General features: G+C 45.1%; 1 protein-coding gene and 1 long non-coding RNA gene across 9 annotated transcripts in view; one reads left to right on the forward strand and one right to left on the reverse strand.

The window, feature by feature from the left end:
* The window catches only part of Nfib (nuclear factor I B), a 419,841-nt gene that overhangs the window by 217,829 nt on the left and 181,219 nt on the right, over nt 1-20,793 (reverse strand). For 2 of the 8 annotated variants that reach the window (XM_028873300.2, XM_028873299.1), the window contains exon 1: nt 3,279-4,414. The exons of 5 other annotated variants lie outside the window; for them this stretch is intronic. In XM_028873300.2, the coding sequence (XP_028729133.1) occupies nt 3,279-3,308 (30 nt within the window). In that variant the 5' untranslated portion in view covers nt 3,309-4,414. Of the gene's footprint in view, nt 1-3,278; nt 4,415-20,793 lie in introns of those variants that run through there. One more of the 8 variants, XM_028873305.2, reaches the window with a different exon arrangement.
* Nucleotides 6,519-20,793, forward strand: part of LOC114695834 — a 39,464-nt gene continuing 25,189 nt past the window's right edge. Inside the window, exon 1 of the long non-coding RNA XR_003734922.2 lies at nt 6,519-6,854. This is a non-coding gene — a long non-coding RNA (uncharacterized LOC114695834). The remainder of the gene's footprint in view (nt 6,855-20,793) is intronic.

Below are 20,793 nucleotides of genomic sequence, written 5' to 3' on the forward strand. Positions count from 1 at the left end.
GATGCTAATTTGAAAGCTGAATTTGGAAACTCTTGGCCAGTTCACCAAAAAGGAAAAAGAAAACAAACAAATAACAACAACAAAAAAAAAAACATTGTCCTGACTTTGCTGTCACTGACAGCAAATATTGTGTTAAAACATAACTTTTCTTTATTGAGAAACAGAAATGGCAAACTTTCTCAGCCCACCAATTTGCCTTGATGTCTTTTGGAGCATCCATATTATGCATATTCAACTTTAAGTAGAACGCTTACTTGGTAAGAAGACACAGCGTCCCCAAATGATAATAAGTGGAGACAAGCAATATGTCACATATACTTTTGCATTCCGTGATTAAATGTCATCTTCCATGTGTGACTGCTTCCTAAAGCTACACTATAATATATTCTTAATAATTTTAAATGACATGAATGTGGAACGTAGCTGTCCTCAGATGGAAAAAATAAACAGGATTAAGGCATTCAAATATCCAACTAATAGAATGTCACAATTACACTAAGCAATTATCAAAATTATTTTTTAAATCAAAGCATGGAATTGATTTAAAGTCTCTATATTAAGATACATAGGCAAGCTCACTCTCAAGAATTTTCCTTAAAATACACTGACGTGTAGTGAAATGCTTTTCCTTATTAAACTTTCTGGAGTTGAACTAAATTGATAAAAATAAATAGACAAGTTAAATTTTCAAATATAAACATAAAAATCTAATTTGACTAGATTTATTTATTTTTCTTCACAGAAACAATGATTTCATGAAAGGGTTGGAAAATTGGTCCAACATATCCATGGAAGAGTAAATACTGCCTGCTCTTGGAGTCTCATCTCCTCACAACAATAAACCCTGAAAAAAATATTGAAAGAACTTGAATGACAATGAAAGAAAAACATCATCATGCCAACTGAAGTTTATATTAAAGGCTTATATGTAAATTAACAAAATATTAAACATATAGATGTTTCTTTATTTTCCTTTTACTCATACTGGCCGACAAATGACGACTTGTGGTGATACTACACCAAATCAGGTAGCTAAATATCAAGTTTAATAGTAGAGTCATTTAAATTAGAATTTTTTTTAAAAACCTAAATGTGTTAATGTAACAACTGAGATACTTGTTAAAGTTTCTAACAAATGAACAATGTAGTTTACTTTGTATCTGTATGTCTCAAACAGGTTGTAGGGCAGCTATGCTCCTGTAACATAAAACTAAACTATTCATCTGATACAAAAGTAACACTTTTGTGCACGCTCACTTTTGCAATACCTTCAATGACCTACAAAGTCATAAAGTGATTATTAGTTGAGAAGTCTAAAACCCTAACTCCTTCTCTGGAACAGGCCTTAATTCCCAAAAAAAAACGGTGCTAACACATCAACCCAGATTTACACTGCTAAAATAACAAAGAATATATAGTCATCATTCTGAATGAATGTTGGTAAGTATGTATCCTTGAATAGCAAGGCGATAGCTGGATGAGTGCGCAGTCTATGCCCCTAACATTCCATGTGTCAGGATTCTGCAACAGTAGTTTTAACATACACGAATTAATATGGAGTTGGTGACTTTTCCATGCTTATTTAGCGGAGATTAAAAATGCAATGCAATTGCTAGCAGTTTCCCAAAAACAAGGGTTGGAAATACAAATACAGAGACACACATGATTACCCAGTCCTTCCCAGGTGAGAACAAGCAAGGCCATACTTTGTGAAAGAAAAGCTTACTTTAATCTGCTTCCTTTGATCACAATGTAGAAATAATAGAAATGGTCAGGGTTTATCAGAAAGAGGGGGAAAAAAACCTCCTCATGAATAAATAAAAGTAACTTCTACAACTACAGGCAATTTGGTATACCTGAGACAATTCCATCATATTCATGGGTTATTATCATTCATAGCTTTTAAAATACAAATAACTCAACAACCCATTTTTCCAGTTTTGTTAAATTAAAGTGCACGTTTACTTGCTTAAAATAGCCATATCTAAGTTAATCATACTCAGATGCCAAGCAAAATATAAACAATAAAAAATGTGTCAGCCAAAAAGCTACAGGGCTGTGTCCAATCACTGAATGCCCCTTATCATTGTTTTCATCTTCATTCACAATTTATGAATGCCGCAGTCCTTTTGAATCACAATGGTTTCTAATTGTCATACAATTGAAATCTTAATTATTTGTTCATTATAAAAATGCATCATAATATTAGATTTTTAAAAAACTAACACAACCAAAACTAAACATTTCTGTTTCGTTTCTATGACAATGTCAATGAAAATTTTCGATTACCAATCCAGATTCATACTCTTGAAAGTTTCAGTAAACTGTCCCATAAGTTTAAGGGTTTAATTAACTGCTGCAAATAACAGTTCTGGATTAGGCTATTTAATTCATTAGTTGGTGAGTTCGTTGGCTATCCATGAAAGGATGAAAGCGCGCCCAGGTAAGTCGCTCGATCTAACCACTTTTTCATTTGACCATCTGATTGCAAGCGATAGAAACTGGTTTTGGTTTTTAAGTATAAAGCCAGTGTTTTACCTCCTAACATTGTTCCTTAGACTTTAGGGCAATTTTTGAAATTAAAAAAAAATGACCTCACTTTTCTGATATTACTTTATGCCTTTCGAGTTATGTCCAAGTATCATCAAATGAACAAGTCTCACCATAAAACAAGCATGCCCTAAAAGTCCTAGACATTACTACAACCAACTAAACTCTTGTCAGCTTAAAAATCGCCTCCGAAGTGCGGTCTCTGAAACCCCCAAGTGCGGGTAACTACAGACCAGGACTCTAGGTCCTCAAATACGCAAAGAAATGGGTCGCCGGGACCACCACCTTGGACTGGCGGCGTCACCAGCCCACTGTGGGCAGCAGAGTCCAGAGGCGCTCAGCCTGGCTCTCAGCCCTTTGCCCAAACCGGAGTCGCTCCACGCATACCGGCCAAAGAGTGGGGGTGCCGCCGCCGCTGCCACCATCTCCCGGGGGCCGCAGAGGGGCTCGGGCCGCTGGTCTCGGCCCTGCCCACCCCAGCAGCCTCGCCTGCCCAGTGCCGGCTCTCCCGGGCTCTCCCAGCCTGGGCGCGGGGCTGGGTGCGCACGGCAACCGTGGTCCCACGCAGCCCGCACAGCCCACCGCAACTCCTTGCCACTTCACTAGGGAGACCCGGGTGAGCCAGAGTTAGGCAAAGCTGTTGAGGGTCTGCAGCACAAGAGCAAGAAGACACAACAAAGGCGTCTGGGGCCAGAGAGAAAGCTCAAGAAAGCGACCGAGACAAGTACCTGAGTGAGACAGATGGGAGAATACATCATGACTTCGCCTTAAAACGCACTTTCCCGGAGATGCCCAAGAAAATCTTCCAGAAGCAAGGATTTCATCTATTCATTTTACAGTCATCTGAGCCCAGCGATGCGATCAATCAGGACGGGGCTCTGCGCCGGATCACCGCAACTTCGCAACAAACCCAGTCCTCCTTAAATAGCCAAAGATTCAAGTTCACTCGGCGTGCTAGATTTCCCGGGGTGAAATCCAATCTACAGTTTTAACCCTCTTGCGGTCCGCGCGCGCCGGCCGAGCTCTCCGAGGCCGCCGCCGGTGCAGGCTGCTGGTCGCCGGGTTTGGGGGATTTGTTTTCTGTTTTGCAGTTGTTGTTGTTGTTGTTGTTGTTGTTGTTGGGGCTTGGGGTGCTCTGCTCGAGGGTTCGGTATGGGTTGGATTGGGGTGGTAGTGGATGATGAAATGCTTTTTTTTAAAAAAAAAAAGGCGGGGAGGGGGGCGCAGGAGGCCGGGCGGTGGGGAAAGCGAGGAGAATGTGTCACCGCGCTGGGAAAGTTCAAGGTTACCGCCTTGAACACTGCAGCAGGATCCGGGAGTGGCGATCGCAGGCGAAACTTTGCCGCGAGCCGACCATGTGTGTGCGCGAGGGGGAGCGCAAGCGAGTGCGCGCGGGTGGCGGGGCGCGCGCCGGAGAGGGCCGGGTGGGGGTGGGGAGGGGGGGAGCAGGGAGAGGCCGGGGTGAGGGAGGGGGCGCGAGCGCGGAGCTCCCGGGCGGAAAAGACTTTGCTGCGCTCGGGCCCCGCTGCACAGCCGGCCGCCCGCCCGCCCGCCGCGCCCCACGTCTGACCCGCCGAGCGTGGACGCCGCTGCCGGTGCCGCTGCCCACAGCCCACGGAAAGGATCAGAAGGACCTCCTGAAAAATTCCCAAACGATCGATCCCGCTCAGCTGCAAACTCCTCTTTTCTGTTCTGGGCGCTTTTCCCCCTCCCTCTCTCGCTTTCTTTTCTTGAAAAACTTGCAAGTTGAAAGATTCACCGGTTCCACCCTCTGGACCCCGCTCGAGCTCTCTCCAAATCAGACTTAAGGATTGTTTTATTATTTAATTACACAATCACCGCTTTACTCCTCCTCCTGCAAACGCGCGTTCCTTTTGCACCAGCCTCTCCACACCCCCCGCCCCCACCTTCCTCCTCCTCCCGCGCGCCTCCCCCAGCCCTCGCGTCTCTCCCCCTCATTTGTTAAAGGTATCGGACCGGTGCCACAGTACTGGGACTTTTTTTTTCCCCCTTAAAAATAGCTCTGCCACCCTTCGTGCACCCCCGAAAACCCGCCCAGAGAGAGGTATTTCAGTGCTCGCTGCAGACGCTCAAGCCACGAGAACATCCTAATGGGAGAAGCCCTGAGCCGGTCTGGGCCCGAGAAAGAAACGAATGGAAAATTCCCTCACACCCAGGCTGCCCTGAGCTGGGGCTAGGGCGCCGACTCTAGCACCCCAGGCGGCTGCAGGGAGAGGGCGAAGGTGGGGGCCCGGAGTGAACTTGGCCTCCTGGAGTTGGGGCGCACTGGCACTGAGACAGGGGCGCGGCGGGAAGCCCGGCTCGGAGCCCGCGCGGGCGAGCGGGGAGGGGCGGCGGGGTCCCTCCGGGTCCCCCCGAGCCTCGCCGCGGCCGCCCGCCCTCCCCCCTGCGCTCGGTGCACGTGGCCGCGCTCGGAGCGGGAAGGCCGCGCTGCCGCCACCGCTCGCCCCTCCTCTGCGCGCCCGGCCCCTCTCCTCCTCCTCCTCCTCCTCCTCCTCCTCCTCCTGCCGCGCTGGCCGCGTCCCAATCCCCACCCCCAGGGCCCGGGGCGCCGGCGGAAAGCGGCTCCCTTCCCGCGGGGTGCGGGCAGGGCGGGCCGAGGCGCGCCCCGGGCTGCGGGGCGGGAGCGCGCCGGGTGCGTGTGTGCGGCTGCGGCCCTCCGGGGCTGCTCCCGCCGGCGCCCCGCCCCCCCGCCGAGTGAATGAACTTGATTCCTGGGACCCAGGCGGCGGCCGAGCCCGCACCCCCATTCGCGCGGGCACTCTCTCCCACACACACCGCCCCCCAAATTCCGGGTTTCCGCTAGGGGTGGGTGGGGAAGTGGAGGAATCAAAGGCTGCCCAGACAATGGAGAAAGAAAAAGTGAGCGCCCGGGGCTCCGCGTCGACCTAGCTTGGGGCCGCCGAGCGAGCGTTTCCAGGCCCCCCGTGGCCTCCGGCTCCCACCCTGTGCCCTGGACTTTCCCCTCAACTTTCTCCGGTCCGTCCTCGAGCTTCTGACCACCGTGCCCTCCCCCAGAGGACCTGAAAGAACCAGTGACTTTTTCCTTCCCCAAGTGGAAGTTAGCCACATCAAGCATTTCACAACGACACATCAAGAAAAGTAGGCAGGTTCAAGTCAACCATGAAATGGTCACTTTTTAACCCCGTCCTGTCCTCATTAGGGAAATGCTCAAACACAGTCCGTTTTCAAAAAGCGCTCTTAATGAGGCGAGCTTGCCAAGTCTACCAGCTGCAGCCCCTGTAAACCAAGAGCCGGGTGAAGAAAGGCGCAGGGGGTGGGGAGGCCAGGAGGCGGGGAGGGCCCTGGGTCTAGGAGGACAGGTAAAGTCGGGGAAACTGTGAGAACACGGGCGAGTTAACCCTTTAGGGCACGCGCCGCGGGGAGTGGCCTCCCTGCCCCCGCTGGGCAGATCCTCTAGTTAGCGTTCTGACAACGTTAATTTCCTTTGTACCGGTCATTTCTTCTTCTTGAAAAGCTGGGATAAAGTTGACAGTCTTTATAGATGAAAGGAGGTGACAATCGGGGTTAATCCAAATACATACTCACTTCTCTCTCATAAATTTTAGGCAACTTCATCTTAACTTTTAAAAGAAAGAAAGAGGGGGAAAGAAAAGGAAAGGGAAAAAAAAAAACAAAAACAAAAAACGAACAATCCCAAAGCATCAGTTTGTACTGAACTGCATCCCTTTTCTCACCCTCACCAGATTCTGCGGGAGGGGGCGGGGATGCTCCACTGATAATACCAGCTTTAACTACTGGAGTTTCCCTTTGAACAAATATTCAATTTAACTGGAGTTAATTTACCATAAAAGACATTCCCCTTGGCACGAATGCACTCATGTCCTTGAACACACCTCTTTGAATGCCTGGACTCTTACAGAAGCCATTATTCCGGGGTCTCTTTAAAAATCCAGTGCCCATCTCTCTGCTTCCCTCCCTCCCTCCCTCCCTCCCTCCTCACTACACCACCCCCAGCGAAATCCTGGCACCCAGAGAGCACTCTTTTCAGCCAGAGCCCAGAACCAGCCGTTGTCCCCTGGCAAAAGAGGCCCAGTGCTGGGTCCTGGGCAAGTGTCTCCAAGACATCTCTACATTTCTTTATCAGTCTTCTGTCCCAACAGAACCTATTTCCTTTTGCCACTAAAACTAGGTTGCCTCTAAAAGTTTCTCACAAGCTTATAAAAAAAAAAAAAAAAGACAAATGAGAAATTGACACCATTATGCAGAAGAATTCAGAAAAGCAGCAGAGCACCAGGGCAGAGAAGCAGCGTCAGACACAGGTAAGAACCCACAGAGCCCGAGGTTCCAGGCTTCCCAGGCCCATCCTGGAGAGGCGCAGCACTTTCAGGTGTCCCATGTCTGTGTTGGTACAGGGCTGATGGCCAGGGTACATGCTGATGGCCACAGGGGATGCTTTGTAGTTAGGGGTTTGGGTTTGTTTCCAGGAAAAGGCAAATGGAAGAAGCAGAAACAGTAAGGTGAGGAAAACCAAGAGTGAAGAATGAACAATAGATACCCAGGAAAGAAAGGCTTAGGGATGCTGGGTGTGGAAGGCTTGGATTTTCAGACCTGGGAGTCAGGAGGGCTGACACCTCCTGGCCCCGAACTCTGCTGCCTGCCCAATGCTCAGGTCACTGTAGGCCTTCCCAGGAAGAATCCTAGGAGAATGCTCTTGGGAAATCTAGGCTCCTGGGGCCTCTGCTTTCTCGGCTCTCTCGACACTTGTCAGCCCCCCCCCCCCCCCTTTTTTTTTTTTTTTTTGAGAAACAGCACCCTTTTCGAACCCAAGAGGGAGGATAGAAAGGATGGATTGTAAAGTATCTGTCTTTTAAAAAGTAGGGCTCAAGTTGTTCTGAAAAGTTTCTGGTTTTGTCAAAATGGGCCAAACACCCAGACTTTGGCCCTTGCCTCTTGTAAACCCTCTGCTCTCCCTTTCTTGCACTGGGGGCTGTGTGACAGGCCACCTACACTAATCTCAAATCCTGCCCTCTCAGCTACAGGGAGATCTGTTGTCATGTTCCTAATGATCTATTCTCTGCGGCCACATTAGGGGAAGGTGTTCTTTTTGGACAGAAAAGTTTATTTGTCTAAAAGAAAAGTCAGGGCTTCTAGTGGCTGGGTTCTCAAAACCCAATTGTATATTACAAAATACGCCTTGCCACCCGGGTTGAGTCTTTCCCTGACCTCCAGGGAGGAATCTGACATCTCAAGTATCTCCTGATAGTGAGTTTTGTTTTGTTCCTTTAATCTTTCTTCTTTTTAAAGACACTGCAGAGACAGGTTGCAAAGCCTGGGCTATTTCATGTCAGGTTTCCCCGACCTTAACAAAGCTGTCATTTTCCGTCTACACCACTACTTTTAGTTTTTGGCTCTTGCATGTGATTTGTGGGGAGGTTCAACAATCCCATACACCCTAGCTGCATGGCCAGTATCAATGTTTAAAAACTAAATACAAAAGAGACATGTGACCTTCTGACCCCGGGAAGCAAGCTTGCAGAATTGCAGGTGTCCACTGGGTCAAACCCGGGGACCTTTCTGTCCTCCAAATGTAGCCTGGAAAACATAGATTTATATCCACCGGCAACAACACCAAAACCCTCCCCCTCCCCCCCCCAAAAAAAAATGCATATATAAACAGCCAGCAGCACGTGCTAAGAGTGTCTGTGCGTGACAGGAACTGCAGAATCATGCCCAGCTCTCTGAGCCTTCAACCACTACTCGCAAATGAGGGGAGCAATTTTCCCCACTGGAGAATTCACAAACTGGTTCGTCTCCCCACCTATTTATTGCCAGGCCTCTGCTTTTCAACTGAAATGAATAAATAACCTTGGACTTTTCTTCCCTCCTCTGGGAGCTGTTTGGTCTCCCCTGAGGACAAAACTAAATGAGAAAAAATGACGCTGTTAATAATGCCGCTGCTGAAATGCCTGTATGTAACTATTAAAAAGAAATCCCACTAAGCACGTCTGCTGGAGGAGCCCGGTTGCCGGCTGTGTGCAACTCTGAATGTGAGGGAGGACCAGTCCAAGGGCCTTCCCGGAGGCTCACTAGTTACCAGTTCTCTACAGAGACGGATCCCGTTCAGCAAGAGATTCCCAACCTGAAAACATTTGCTCCTGGGCTACAGAGAGAGCAGCTGGCCTGCAGCTTTTGTCTGATTTATTCTGAACTTTCCAAATTCCTGTCACAGTTGCCTGACTTGGTGCACAGCATTTCAGAGGTTACAAACACAGTGATGTCTTATCTGCTGATGCTGAAGCCTTGGCCTTTTCAAAATACTTTTTCTTTACATCATTTTATCTGGAAGAGTAGATTTGCAGCTCATCTACATATGCTGCGACTTGTGAGGATGGGCATTCAGGTGTGTCTAAAACACCCAGGTAGTCTTCACATTGTCATGCTAGAGGTGGCCGCAGGCTGTCTTAAATGTCCGGGGCCCTTTCTCTGAAGCTTTTTTAAAAAGCTGCTACTCGATTTCAAAATCAAAATAATGCACAATAGGGGGATTTTTTTTTTTCCATTTAAGTTTCAAATGAAAATGTAAGAAGCGAAAAGAGAACACAAACAACTGGGCCTAAACAAAATAGATATTCAGAAAAATTATCTCTGACATTTAAAGAACACAACAAGCTAGTCAATTTCAAAGCAATGAATACTGTCAAATTATGTGATGCATGCCACAGGAGTCCAAAAACAAAGTTACAGATGTGCATGACATCACATCCACTCGAAATTATGCTGCTGCTCAGTCTGACCATATTAAAACTAAATGGATGCCTATGTCGTCTAAAGAATAAAATGAATTAATTCTGGACATCAAACAATGAATCTGTCACCATTTATTGTATGAAACACTCAGCTAATCAATTTCCTGTTAAAATAGCTTTCAACAATACTCGGCTTTAAAATTCATCAGGGCCAGTAAAAACCTTTGCCCAGTGCACAAGAATGCAGCCCTGACCACGGACGATAATTACCATTCTAATACTTTTATTGCCCAAGCGCTTTTGCCTGGGCTCCCCATCACCAGGCAGGAATCTGCAGTATATTGTATCAGTGAGTTGGAGTGTTTGACCTTTGACCAGATATGATTTAATAGGGACTTTTCAGCGCTGGAGCTCTCTCCATCCCTCATACCATTAAATAAAAACATTAAACCTCAAATGTAAAACTGGAAACCACAACGTTTTGCGTTTCACAGCCCTTTGCAGTTTTTACTTAAGCTGCTCAGAGGTCAGCTTCTTGGCCTCACAATACACATCCCAGTACAGTAAACGCACTAGGAAGTCACTCATTCTGATTTTGATTAAATCCCCAGCCCCTCCTCACATGCACACATGCACCCTGCTTATTTACACGTGCATTCTTTTTAACCGCAGAAGCATGCGTGTATGACTTTCTGGACTTACTCCACTTTAGGGCTGATTTAAATGTCTGTTCAAATATGGGTTCAAAAGTTAATGCCCCCCCCCACTCCTGTTGGAAGTTATAGTTACAAAGGAGGGTGCTATAAGACCCGTTCAAAGAAAGTCAGTTAATCTTGTGTATTTTGGCGCCTTTTCCCTGCCAGCTACTGTACTTGAGGGAGTAAGGAAAACCTGGAGATCTTGTCTGTCCTGTCTCAAGTTCAATGGCAGTTCTTCCAACCAGGAGGGGAAGATGGCCATGTTCACAGCCCTAATAATAATTCAGATCACGCCACCTCGGCATCTTGTGTCAAAGTCGAAACTGGCTTCCCCGCCCCCTTAAACCTGAAAGCTGCCAAGTCCTCACACATTCCGCATTCAACCACAACTTAATGGATGGGATAGTGTGCATTAAAATGTGTCCCAGACTCACTGTCGGAGAGGACAAGGGAGAAGGCAGGCCCACAGACAACACACATGGATTTAGGCAGAGGGGGATCTTAGGCTAGGGCAGAAAACAGTGGGGTGGGAAAAAGACGCATTAAACGGAGCAGGAAGAAATCCATCATAATCCTTTTTTTTTTTTTAAGAGTTGGGGGTGCTGGAGAGAGAAAAGAAATTGTTAAATTCCTTGCCGAAACGGGGTGTGGATGAGTGAACTAAACTTTAGAATGACACCAATTTTAAAAGCTTTTAACACAGCAATGGGAGCTAAATAAAGCTTTCTGCATTTGAAAACGCACTTGGAACAAAGTGGTATCTTGTGATGAAGTAAAGAGTGCTTTAAAAAAAAAGGAATGAGCTATACGGGCAACTAAGTATTATTTATTTTTGTTCTTGTTTTTGTGTTTTTTTTCCAGTATCATAGAGAGATAGGGAGAATGTAGACCAAAATAGGAAGAAAAAAATCCGGATTCCGCGCTGTTTCGATTTAGTGTAATTCACTGATTCCCGCCATAAGTGTATTAAAGTTGCCAACGCTTAGAAAATACTTATTTGTATTAATTCTGAAAATTCAACACCATCGTTCAACCTTTAAAGCAAAATATGACACTTAAAAAGGGAATAAAACAGTAGCTTTACACAGAGAGACAGGAAATAAATTGTTTGCGCGGGGTTGGGGGGGGGGGGTGTGCAAAGGACGAACACGAAACGCAAACAAGACCAGTCGTTTGAAAGGCACATACCATCGCACTGCACTAAACAAAACAGATCTTGAGTGTCCAGAAGCCTGGGCCGCAGACTTCACGTTTCCCAGTTAGAAATTTGTAGTTGTGTTTGTGTCTCTTTTGTGTTTAGGGTTTTTTTTTTTTTCGGGGGGGGGGGTGGACAGTTTTGGTTTTTGTTTGTTTTAAAGCAATCCCGGCATAGTCTTGATTTTTTTTTTTAAAAAATGTTTTCTGCACTGCCACACTTCTTGGCCCAAGAAGAAAAGCAGGTCGAGGTGAAGTCTGGAAACAGGCTGCCCTCAGCGTAGAAACCCAGCTCCGGTTGCTCGCCCCGGCGGAAGACTCTCGGCCAAGTCCCACGCGGTGTGCAGGGTGTGAGTGGGTCTGTGTGTGTGTGTGTGTGTGTGTGTGTGTGTGTGTGTGTGTGTGTGTGTGTGTGTGTGTGTGTGTGCGCGTGTGTGTGTCTGTGGGTGTGTGTGGGGGTCTGTGGGTGTGTGGGTCTGTGTGTGCGTGCGTGCCTACGTGCGTGCGTGCTCCAGGGCGAACGGTCTCGCGCGGGCCTTGCCGCGCTGGGATTGGCCTGGCCTCGCCGCCCGGGCCTCCCGCCCCGCAGCCCCGCCCCGCCCCGCCGGCCCGGGCGCGGGAAACCGCTCTTCGCTTCCGCCTGGCGGCGGGAAGGCGCGGGGGAGGAGGAGCTGCGGGTGGGCGGGGCCTCGTCGCGGGGGGGCGTGGCGCCGCTGGGTGGTGGAGCCCTGGGTGCTGCGGTTCCCTGCGGATTCCCCTCCACGTGGCTGGCGCTGCTACCCGGGCCTGGCTGGTTTCCGTGCAGACGGAGTCCTAGAGGCCCCTTTCTCCGCGGCCTTAGCTTTCAAGAGCTCGGAGTTGAGTGTGTGTCGCTTAGATGGTGCGAGAAACTGGCAGAGATGAGCGGTAGTACGTGGGAGAGAAAGCAGAGAACCCTGACTCCTGGTCTCCAAAGGGGGATTGGATAGTGCGTTAACGTTCACAAATAAACCTGTTTTAATGAGTAGTTTTGAAAGTTAAATATATGGGGCGGGGGGGATGCCTGGATTTAAAGTAATCTAATTATTTTCGTCTTGAGTACACTTTGGTACTTGTGTGGTCAACATTTAAGGATCAAGCAAAGTCGATATAAATTGTGCTTGAACAACATGTAAGGTTTTAAAGATAAAAATATAACATTAGCCATACATGCACTTAGTTACTAACCCACATGTGTTTGGAGATTTTATTACAAGGATCCTAATTATGTAATTGCTCAACAGGCAACAATAGCTTCAAATAGCCTCTAAAAACCCTGTTCAATTATATGATTACCAGTGAGACCAAAATCACCCCCAATGAATTGTTCTTATCTCTGCTAAATGTGAACATGTCCATATTTCAATTCCAATTATGTTTACCCTCAAAGTTCTGACGACCTTAAACAATACTGTTAAGGTTCACAGTCCCTACAATATACACTGTAAATAAAGAAGACATTTAGCCTGATTACAAAAAAACATCTCCTTCCCATACACACATAGGCATATATGGATGGTGTTTGGCTGTTTATGCATGATGACATAGAAATTCTCAGTGCTATTATTGTTCCAAAAAACAAACCAAAAGGATGGGTTGCCCAATTAACTTTTATAAAATGCACCATTTTTAAAAATGGGCTGTTTGCTGCACGCTTAACAGTTCCCAGTGCCCCCTCCTCAAACACCACCAGGGTGATGTATATGTCTACATAGCTACATAGTTCTTCGGAAGGTAGATGAACTACTAGCAAAGAGGATAGAACACACGTGCATCACCAACACACTCAACTCTAACTTCTGAGGGAAATTTTTCCTTCAAGGTCTGCCTTGCTCCATGTTAAGTGATTTTAACAACTTAACCAGTGTGGCCATAATTCACTTGCCAATTCAAGTGACATACAAACAAATTGCTTTGCATTCTAGGATTTACTGATGATAGTTTTGTGGTCAAATGTATCTGTGAAGCATTCCAGACCAAATATACAAGGTAAAAATTTCAATGAGCTAAACGCAAAAGGGGAGGGAGTGTTTCAGACAGCCAGTGTTACCAGGGCTCTTGGAGTGTGCCACAGGAGACATCTCCTGTTATTGTTTGAAATCCATAGCAAACTCCCCACCTTCTCAACCTCTACCTCATGCAAAGAAGAAATGACATTGTAGTAAGAATCTAATTTTGTTTAGGAAATGTCTTAAGCAAAAAGAAAAAGAAAAAAAGTGATGGGGGAAGAGGAATGTTCCCCACTCTTTTTATGACATGGAAAGATATAGCGCTCATTCATGTCACCTGTCAGGAGATTTCTTCCTAAGCGTATTCTTTAGTGATAAAATGTACCCTTGCATGTCACCTTCAGGCTTCGGTAGACTATCTTTTTCTGTCGGCATGTCATTCCTTTCTTTCAACATGTGACGGTTATGAGAATACTTGTTCCTATGCCGATCACTCTTCTGCCTGTCAAATATGCGCACAGCATCATTAGATGATGCTCCGAATTTGCAAAATAAGGAGATAGATTTTCAAGTGTGTCGCACAGAAATCTCTTGCAGATTTGTGTTCACCTCAGTGCATTGTCAATCCTTCCACTGGCAAGTGATTATCATCTTTTGATCTACATTGCTGATTTTCTGGGTTTTATATTTGGAAACATAGAAGTACGAATTAGGAATGTCTTAGTGGAGGTGTCTCTTTTTAAGTGATGTTCCTGGAAAACCTTTTCAAAAATATAATTAAGATTTCATATCTTCATATATTCATTTTTTAAAGAAATTATAGCTTATTACTATTTTAAAAAAAAATCACTGTCCAATGACCAATGCTGTTTGATCATTTTGAATCTAGGGACCATCTCGCTAAAATTGCAGACAATTCATTCCATAGTACTTATTGGGGGTTTCTAGCAAGTTCTCACTTTAGATTTTTCTGGTTCTTCCTAAAGCCAATTAACTGATAATGCAGTTTCTGTATGTGTTCTTCAAACTAAGAAGTTTTTAATATGCTAACAACATCTGTGTGTTTATCCCTCAGAATAATTGCTAATTATTTCCCAAAGCTATGTATTATTACAATGCTTTATGTTATAATTGAAGTAATTCCTCTGCCCCATCTAAACCAATAATTTTCAGTCATTGCTGCAAAGGTGTTTATTTGTCTTCTCTATTTCCCAAAAATATAGGAAGCATATTTTTATTACTTTATATTAGTAAAGGGAATATACTAATTTATTAGATTATACTTAGTCTTTTGTTTCACCAGATAATATTTGAGTTTAATGTACATAATAAAGTAAGTGGAATATTTAATACTCAATGCTAAATCAAACTTACATCATTCTACAGATAACTAGATAGTTATTTGGAATTTATATAAAATCTTGGAAATATACAATGTATTCCTTATTGCCTGCAAGCAATAGTTTTAATTATTTCTTTGTTATTTCAAAGTATTTAGAAAGACTGAAACCTGGGTATTTTTAGTGCCAAATTTAAGCATTTTGTTTGAGACAGGAGCTGTCTGTCCAGGTCTTATCAAGGTGAAGAGAATGCATATTACACGTAGTGCCCTGCAAGAGGAAAAACCAAGTCTAAGTCACAGTTTCAAGTAACTTTTTATTTTTCATTGTTTATAGCAACCTTTAACTATAACCTGTTAGGCCTCTTCTGTAGATACTGGTTGTAAAAACAGTGTCTTTCCCACAAGAAGTAGTTACTCATCCTTCAGAATTATATCTGCAGAGAACTTCAAGGGATTTCTATCGAGCCTCTTCCAGTGGAGCTGAAACTCCACACTGCCCAGGACACACGGAGTCATTGTGTAGCCACAGAGAGTGTGGGTACAAAAATAAAGATCCGCATGCAGTGTTCTTCCACTCGCTGCACGCTGCACCTGTGCACACATCGATCTGATGACATCTGCCAGCACAATAAATCTCAGGGGGTTGTGGTGTCATCAAAAACCTGAGACAGTGGTATGGCTCACAGCCTTACTTACCAACCCCAGGCTATAGCCTTGTTAAATTTCACAGGCTAAACAGAGACCAACAAAGACCAACTAGGACTCATTCCACACACTCCAAAAGCAGGTTAAAGTGGTTTAAAAAAAAAAAAAGCCTGTAAATTATGATTCAATATGTGAAAAATCTGCTTTCAGATTCAACAGTGGCAAATCAATGTCTTCTGGCTTCAAAAAAAAATGTATGGCAATTGTTAAGAATTCTCTATTTAAAGTATCAATCATTTCTTAGCCTACTTGTGTTTTTAAGATTTCCTTCAAAAAAATGAAGCATGTGCAATTAAATCTTCATATCTTGCTTACACTCTCATATAACTAGAATTTTAACTATCAAAATGCCTATAAAAATAGGGAATAGATTTGAATTGGTTTCACTGTAATGATGATCAAATTGAGCAAAGAAAAAACAAAAACTTTCTTGAAAATTTTTTTTTCAGAATATCTTATGCCATATGTAGGGTTTCTGAGACAACTAAATTACTAAGGTATTTTGGGGCTTTTTTTTTTTTCTGCCATTTCCAAAAAATCAGAGTTGTCTGGCAATCTGAGTACCAGTAAGAAACAGTAGGCATTCTATTATCCTTCAGCATCAGCCTGCAAAAGGACCCTCCTGAGGTTTTTTTGCATAGTGGGTCACTTGTAGTAAAATCAGCATCAAATTCTATGAGTCTAAATACTGTAGTCAGTTATCTCCAGTGTCACACATTCCTAGTGTCATTTCACATTGCCCATTGCTTAATAAGATCAATAATCACACTCTGTGTCTTTTATTCCCTAGCTCAGAAAGTGTAAGTGCAGGCTGGGAGTAAGCACGGGAAGCATGACCTGCACACTGGTGTGGGCCCATTGCTTGCTGAGAACTGCTGTAAGTGGAGGGCAGGGCTTCGGAGGGACTCTGCATTTATGATACAAAGGGCTTTGTGGGAATATTCTCTTCCAAATTTATTTAGAAAAGAGTCAAGTTCACATGGGGTCTTCTGAAACCCTCCGCACAGACTCCTGAAAGAATAAGCCATGGTTTTCTGCTCACTTTACAGGCAGTTGGTGTGGGTTTGTAGAATGAAAACAGTCTTAATAGAAACCAAAGACAATTTTAATTAGGGACAATAAGTCAGCTGCTCTTCCCTCCCGGACTGTCTTCCCCGGCCACTGAAACAAAACCAAATCCTCTTCAAATATATTCAGAAGCCAAACCAATAACATTGGGAAAATTTTGATACCACTAGACTACATATTAGGGAATTTTTTCCCCCAGACAACAGGAAGAGAAGGAGCAGAGGGAGGAGCAGTGGGAAGCAGGAAACTTAACTTCAGCCCACAGGCTAACCAAGTGTGTGACTAGTGGCGACTGCTTCTCTCGACTAAAGGTTCAATGATGATCCACAAGCGATACAGGGTCGGGAAGAAGTACAAGCTTCAAAAACACCTGGTTCATTCCTTGTCTATTTCTCTTTTGGTCTTTCTAGTCCCACCCTGCATTACCCTTCCCATTTCTTTTACCATTGTGTTAAAAAATAGTATTATAAAAACAAGAACAACGGCACTTTGCATGAATAATCAACAAGATGAGAAGAGGAATCCAATTATAATCCTAGAACATAAAAACTGTTTCATTTGGGCAAATTTCCAATAGGTACTTTTACCTATAGTATTTGTCTATTTACAAACCTAAAGTGAACGGCATTTTGTAACTTTTCCATTCGGCCTTCTTTTGCATTGTTGAGAATCGTGTATGCTTACAAAGGAACAACACACAGAAGCTAGAGGGTAGTTTGGAAAGTTCTAGATAAGACTAAGGAACCAAACCAGCACCCCCCGGGGGTTGTTATTGTCAAAATTAATTGTTAAAGTTTAAAATAAAGCCTGGAGACTTTACATAAAAATATAAACATACTGATACCCTTGAAAGGGGGATAGTAAATATCTGTCTGGGCTAATACTGCCCAGTCAAGAGGCTGCAACAGAGTATCCACTGGTTCTGTGATGAGCCTTGGTCTCCTTAGTCCCCATTGGTCCTGGTTCAATTACAGTGTCCCACTTTCCTCCTCTAGCTGACAATCCGAGAGCTACCTGGCCAGCTTATGATTGCTGAGCTGGTTAGTAACAGTGCCAGCATCACAGGAAAGAGCTCCTAACCCTGAACAACTGCTCAGGTTGTCAGGACGTAATTCAGAGAAGGTGGGCATGTGGGTCCCAAGTACCAATGTGCACAGCCTCACCAGAACGACCATGGTCACAAGCTCCTTCACAGACAGAATGTCCAAGGGTGTCACCACCTCTCTAGCTCCTGGTCATAATTAATGGTAAAAATGTTCATAGACATATGACCCCATGAACCATGGGCTCGTACACAGTGGGGCCTTTCCTTTCTCTTGTTAAAAACTAAAGAGCAGAAGGTAAGCAGCGAGGATAGTCACTTGATGGGAGTGGCACTACATCTTCTCCTAAGTAGTACAGGAAACACCTAATGAAAAAATTATACTTTGTAACAATCCTGTCAACCTAATGGAAAAATAGATACTTTGTAACAATCCTGTCATAGAGCTGTCTTACAGATAATCCCCGTGCCAGAAAATGTGAAAACCGCATTCCTCTAAAGAGGGATTTTCTGAGCTTTAAACCAGGACTCATGGTATAACCAAGAACTTTTTTTTTTTTAATGGACTTAAGATTTGAACAATTTTACATAGAGTTTTTTTTTTTTAATCAGTCAGCAATAGTTTTAGTAAGTGGATAAAAATCCACTTTGGTGACAATCACTGCCACCTTGTAGCAACTATTAAAACATCCCCTACAGTCCACATTTGCTCGTGGAGTTATTCTTCAGAAGAGAGACCCAATTTCTGGGTATCGGTCCCCAGTGTTCTCCAGTGGACTTGAGGATTCACATCCAACATGGGAGCCAACTATAAATAATTGAGAAGCTCATACATTATGTATGCCCTAGGGCTATGGTTACCTTCTTGGAGGGTGCAAGGCAGTTCCATGTCCCACCAAGCTCCAGGCTTGTTGGCAGAGCACTTTCAATGGCCTTTGCTGTTGCAATCTGGACACCATACCAGAACAAAGAGATCAGACCCTCTGCACCCTCTCCCTAAGGTCTGAATAGACAGACTTACTGGGGAGCATTTTAGGTAACATCTACAAACTGATCTTTTCCTCTAGTGTGGTCCCTTTAGGCTAACAGCAGCAGCTTCATTAAGCAAGGTCTCCCTAGGGCAACAGTTTTCCCAATCTTGGGTTGAAAGGAGTGTTGTGACAAGGGATTGAAATGATCATTTTCTCAGGTGTAAGCCCACCTCTGCTCTGTGCTGGGTATGTTTCACTGATTGTCTCAACTCCTTCAGAAGTGAGGAGCCTGGGGCTTGGAAAAGAAAAGTAAGCTAGCCCACCAAAGGTCACTTTTATCAGGCAGGACTGATGAAATGAAACATCCCTCCTGACGGGGCAGTCTGCAAGCTGGTTACCACTGGAGCTGGTAGCCAAGATCAGAGGTGCCTTGGGAAGCTGTGCACATGCCTTTGAGAGACTTTATCACTCTTCTTTTGAAATTATCTTTAGGACCCCAGGCACATTCTTTAAAACATTATCAATGAGGTAGATCTTCCTTCTTTGAATGTGGATTTGGGTTTGGGATATAGACATGATTCATTCATTATCCTGTGGTGTTTAAGGAACTTATCCAGCTGGGTAAACCAGTTTGGCTCTAAAAACAAACATGATACAATGTAACAAGATTAGTATTCCATTCTCCAGTATGCTCTGAAGTGAGAGAATAAGGCTTTCAAGTTAGACTCAGAGGCCCTGGCATTTGGGGGTTCAGATCCTGACTTAGCAACCAAAGCCCTTGTGACTCTGGGCAAGGTATGTCACAGTTGTGAGCCATGTCCTCTGGTCCTCAAACAGAACGTAACAAAAGAATGTTGTCCTTAGTGTGGTGGTTTGGGAATCAAGTCTTTTCATTTGTCCGGAAGATCTTTTGAGAAGAAAATTTTATATTCTATTATTGCAGTAAATATTCACTGAACCCATCTGCCCTCACCCTTCCTTGGTGGGAGAGATAAGTAAGAGTTGATAAGATCTATGACAGTGACCAGACTGTAGACGGCAAGATAGGAGCCCGGGGGCCCACTGGGTCTAGCAAAGAGCTTCCATCCTGCAATAATAGTAAGAGGGGGCTCACTGGTGCCCAGTCCACACAGGCCTGGGTTTGAAGGAGGCTGTGCTGTAGTCAGAAGTCGGTCGCTGCAAGCAGGCTTTGTCTCACATCACTCCCAGGTCATCTTTGGGAAGGGAGGAAGTTGGACAGCATCTGGAGGGAGTGCCTTTTGTAAAGCCTGTGTCAGGCTTTGTGATGAGGGATAAAATGGTGCCCGGTGAACAAGAACAGCATCCAAAAGCTGAGGTTAGTAACGACATAAAACAGTGGGGCCACACGATAAAAACTGTGACTGTACTGACACAATGCTGGTGATCAACTGAAGAGGAAGTTCCTCGGGAACAAAGGACTACCTACTATGTCTGGGAGACATTCTCTGGGCAAAAACCCTGATACTCTGGCCTAGAGTGAAGAGGCCTGCCTGCGATTGGAGGACACAGGGCAGGGGAACGAAGCTGTAGTCAACCGGAGATGTGTGTGCCCTTCTTCGGGCAGCACTTGCTTCCCAGGTTGTTTCGCTGGGTCAGGAACATGACCTTAGAATTCTGGAAAACTGGCAGAAAGGCATTCAGACAGGGAAAATGGGGCTGTGCAGCAGTTCCCCAGACAGAGGGAGTGGGTCAAAGGTCACAAGGATGACGGGGAGAAGTAGGCTCGGGGGAGAGTTTGAACAGTGATGTAGAAGAGCCCACCCTTCGGGTCACATTGCTTTCAAAGACAGCCTGTGCTCCCTCTCACCTGTAACTGACTAAGTGCCTTCTGCATTTAACCCTCCCGGAAATGCCAGATGGTGTCTCCATTGTGCATGGGAGAAAAGCAGGATAAAGGAAGACTAAATTCCTCAGCCAACAGCTTTTGTGGGTGGCAAGAGCTGAACCTGGGCTGTACAGTCCTAGATTCGTGGTTCTTTTTTTTTTTTTTTTTTTTTTTTGGTTTTTCGAGACAGGGTTTCTCTGTGTAGCTTTGCGCCTTTCCTGGAACTCACTTGGTAGCCCAGGCTGGCCTCGAACTCACAAAGATCCGCCTGCCTCTGCCTCCCTAGTGCTGGGATTAAAGGCGTGCGCCACCACCTCCCGGCAGATTCGTGGTTCTTAGTGCAATGCAACCTTTCCTCACCACCACATAACCTGCCCCCATCTACCCACCCACCACCCATCAGAGCAGCTTTTTGTCAGGCTTTGAAATCTCCCCTTCCTTTAGGTCCCACACTTCCCTGACTGGGAAGTAGAGTTGTGAGCAGCCTTGGAATAATCTGACCAAACTGATGGCGAGCTAGTCAGGACTTATCTGTACACACACACACACACACACACACACACACACACACACACTGTGTGTAGGCTAAGCCAAGGTCTTCTCAGACACCTAAAGAGCAAGACCTGGGTGACTGTTCTTGTCTCCCATTGTGTTCTTCAAGATCAAGGTACTGGGGCTG

This window comes from Peromyscus leucopus, chromosome 2 (genome assembly GCF_004664715.2).
Source record: "Peromyscus leucopus breed LL Stock chromosome 2, UCI_PerLeu_2.1, whole genome shotgun sequence".
Lineage (NCBI taxonomy): Eukaryota > Metazoa > Chordata > Mammalia > Rodentia > Cricetidae > Peromyscus > Peromyscus leucopus.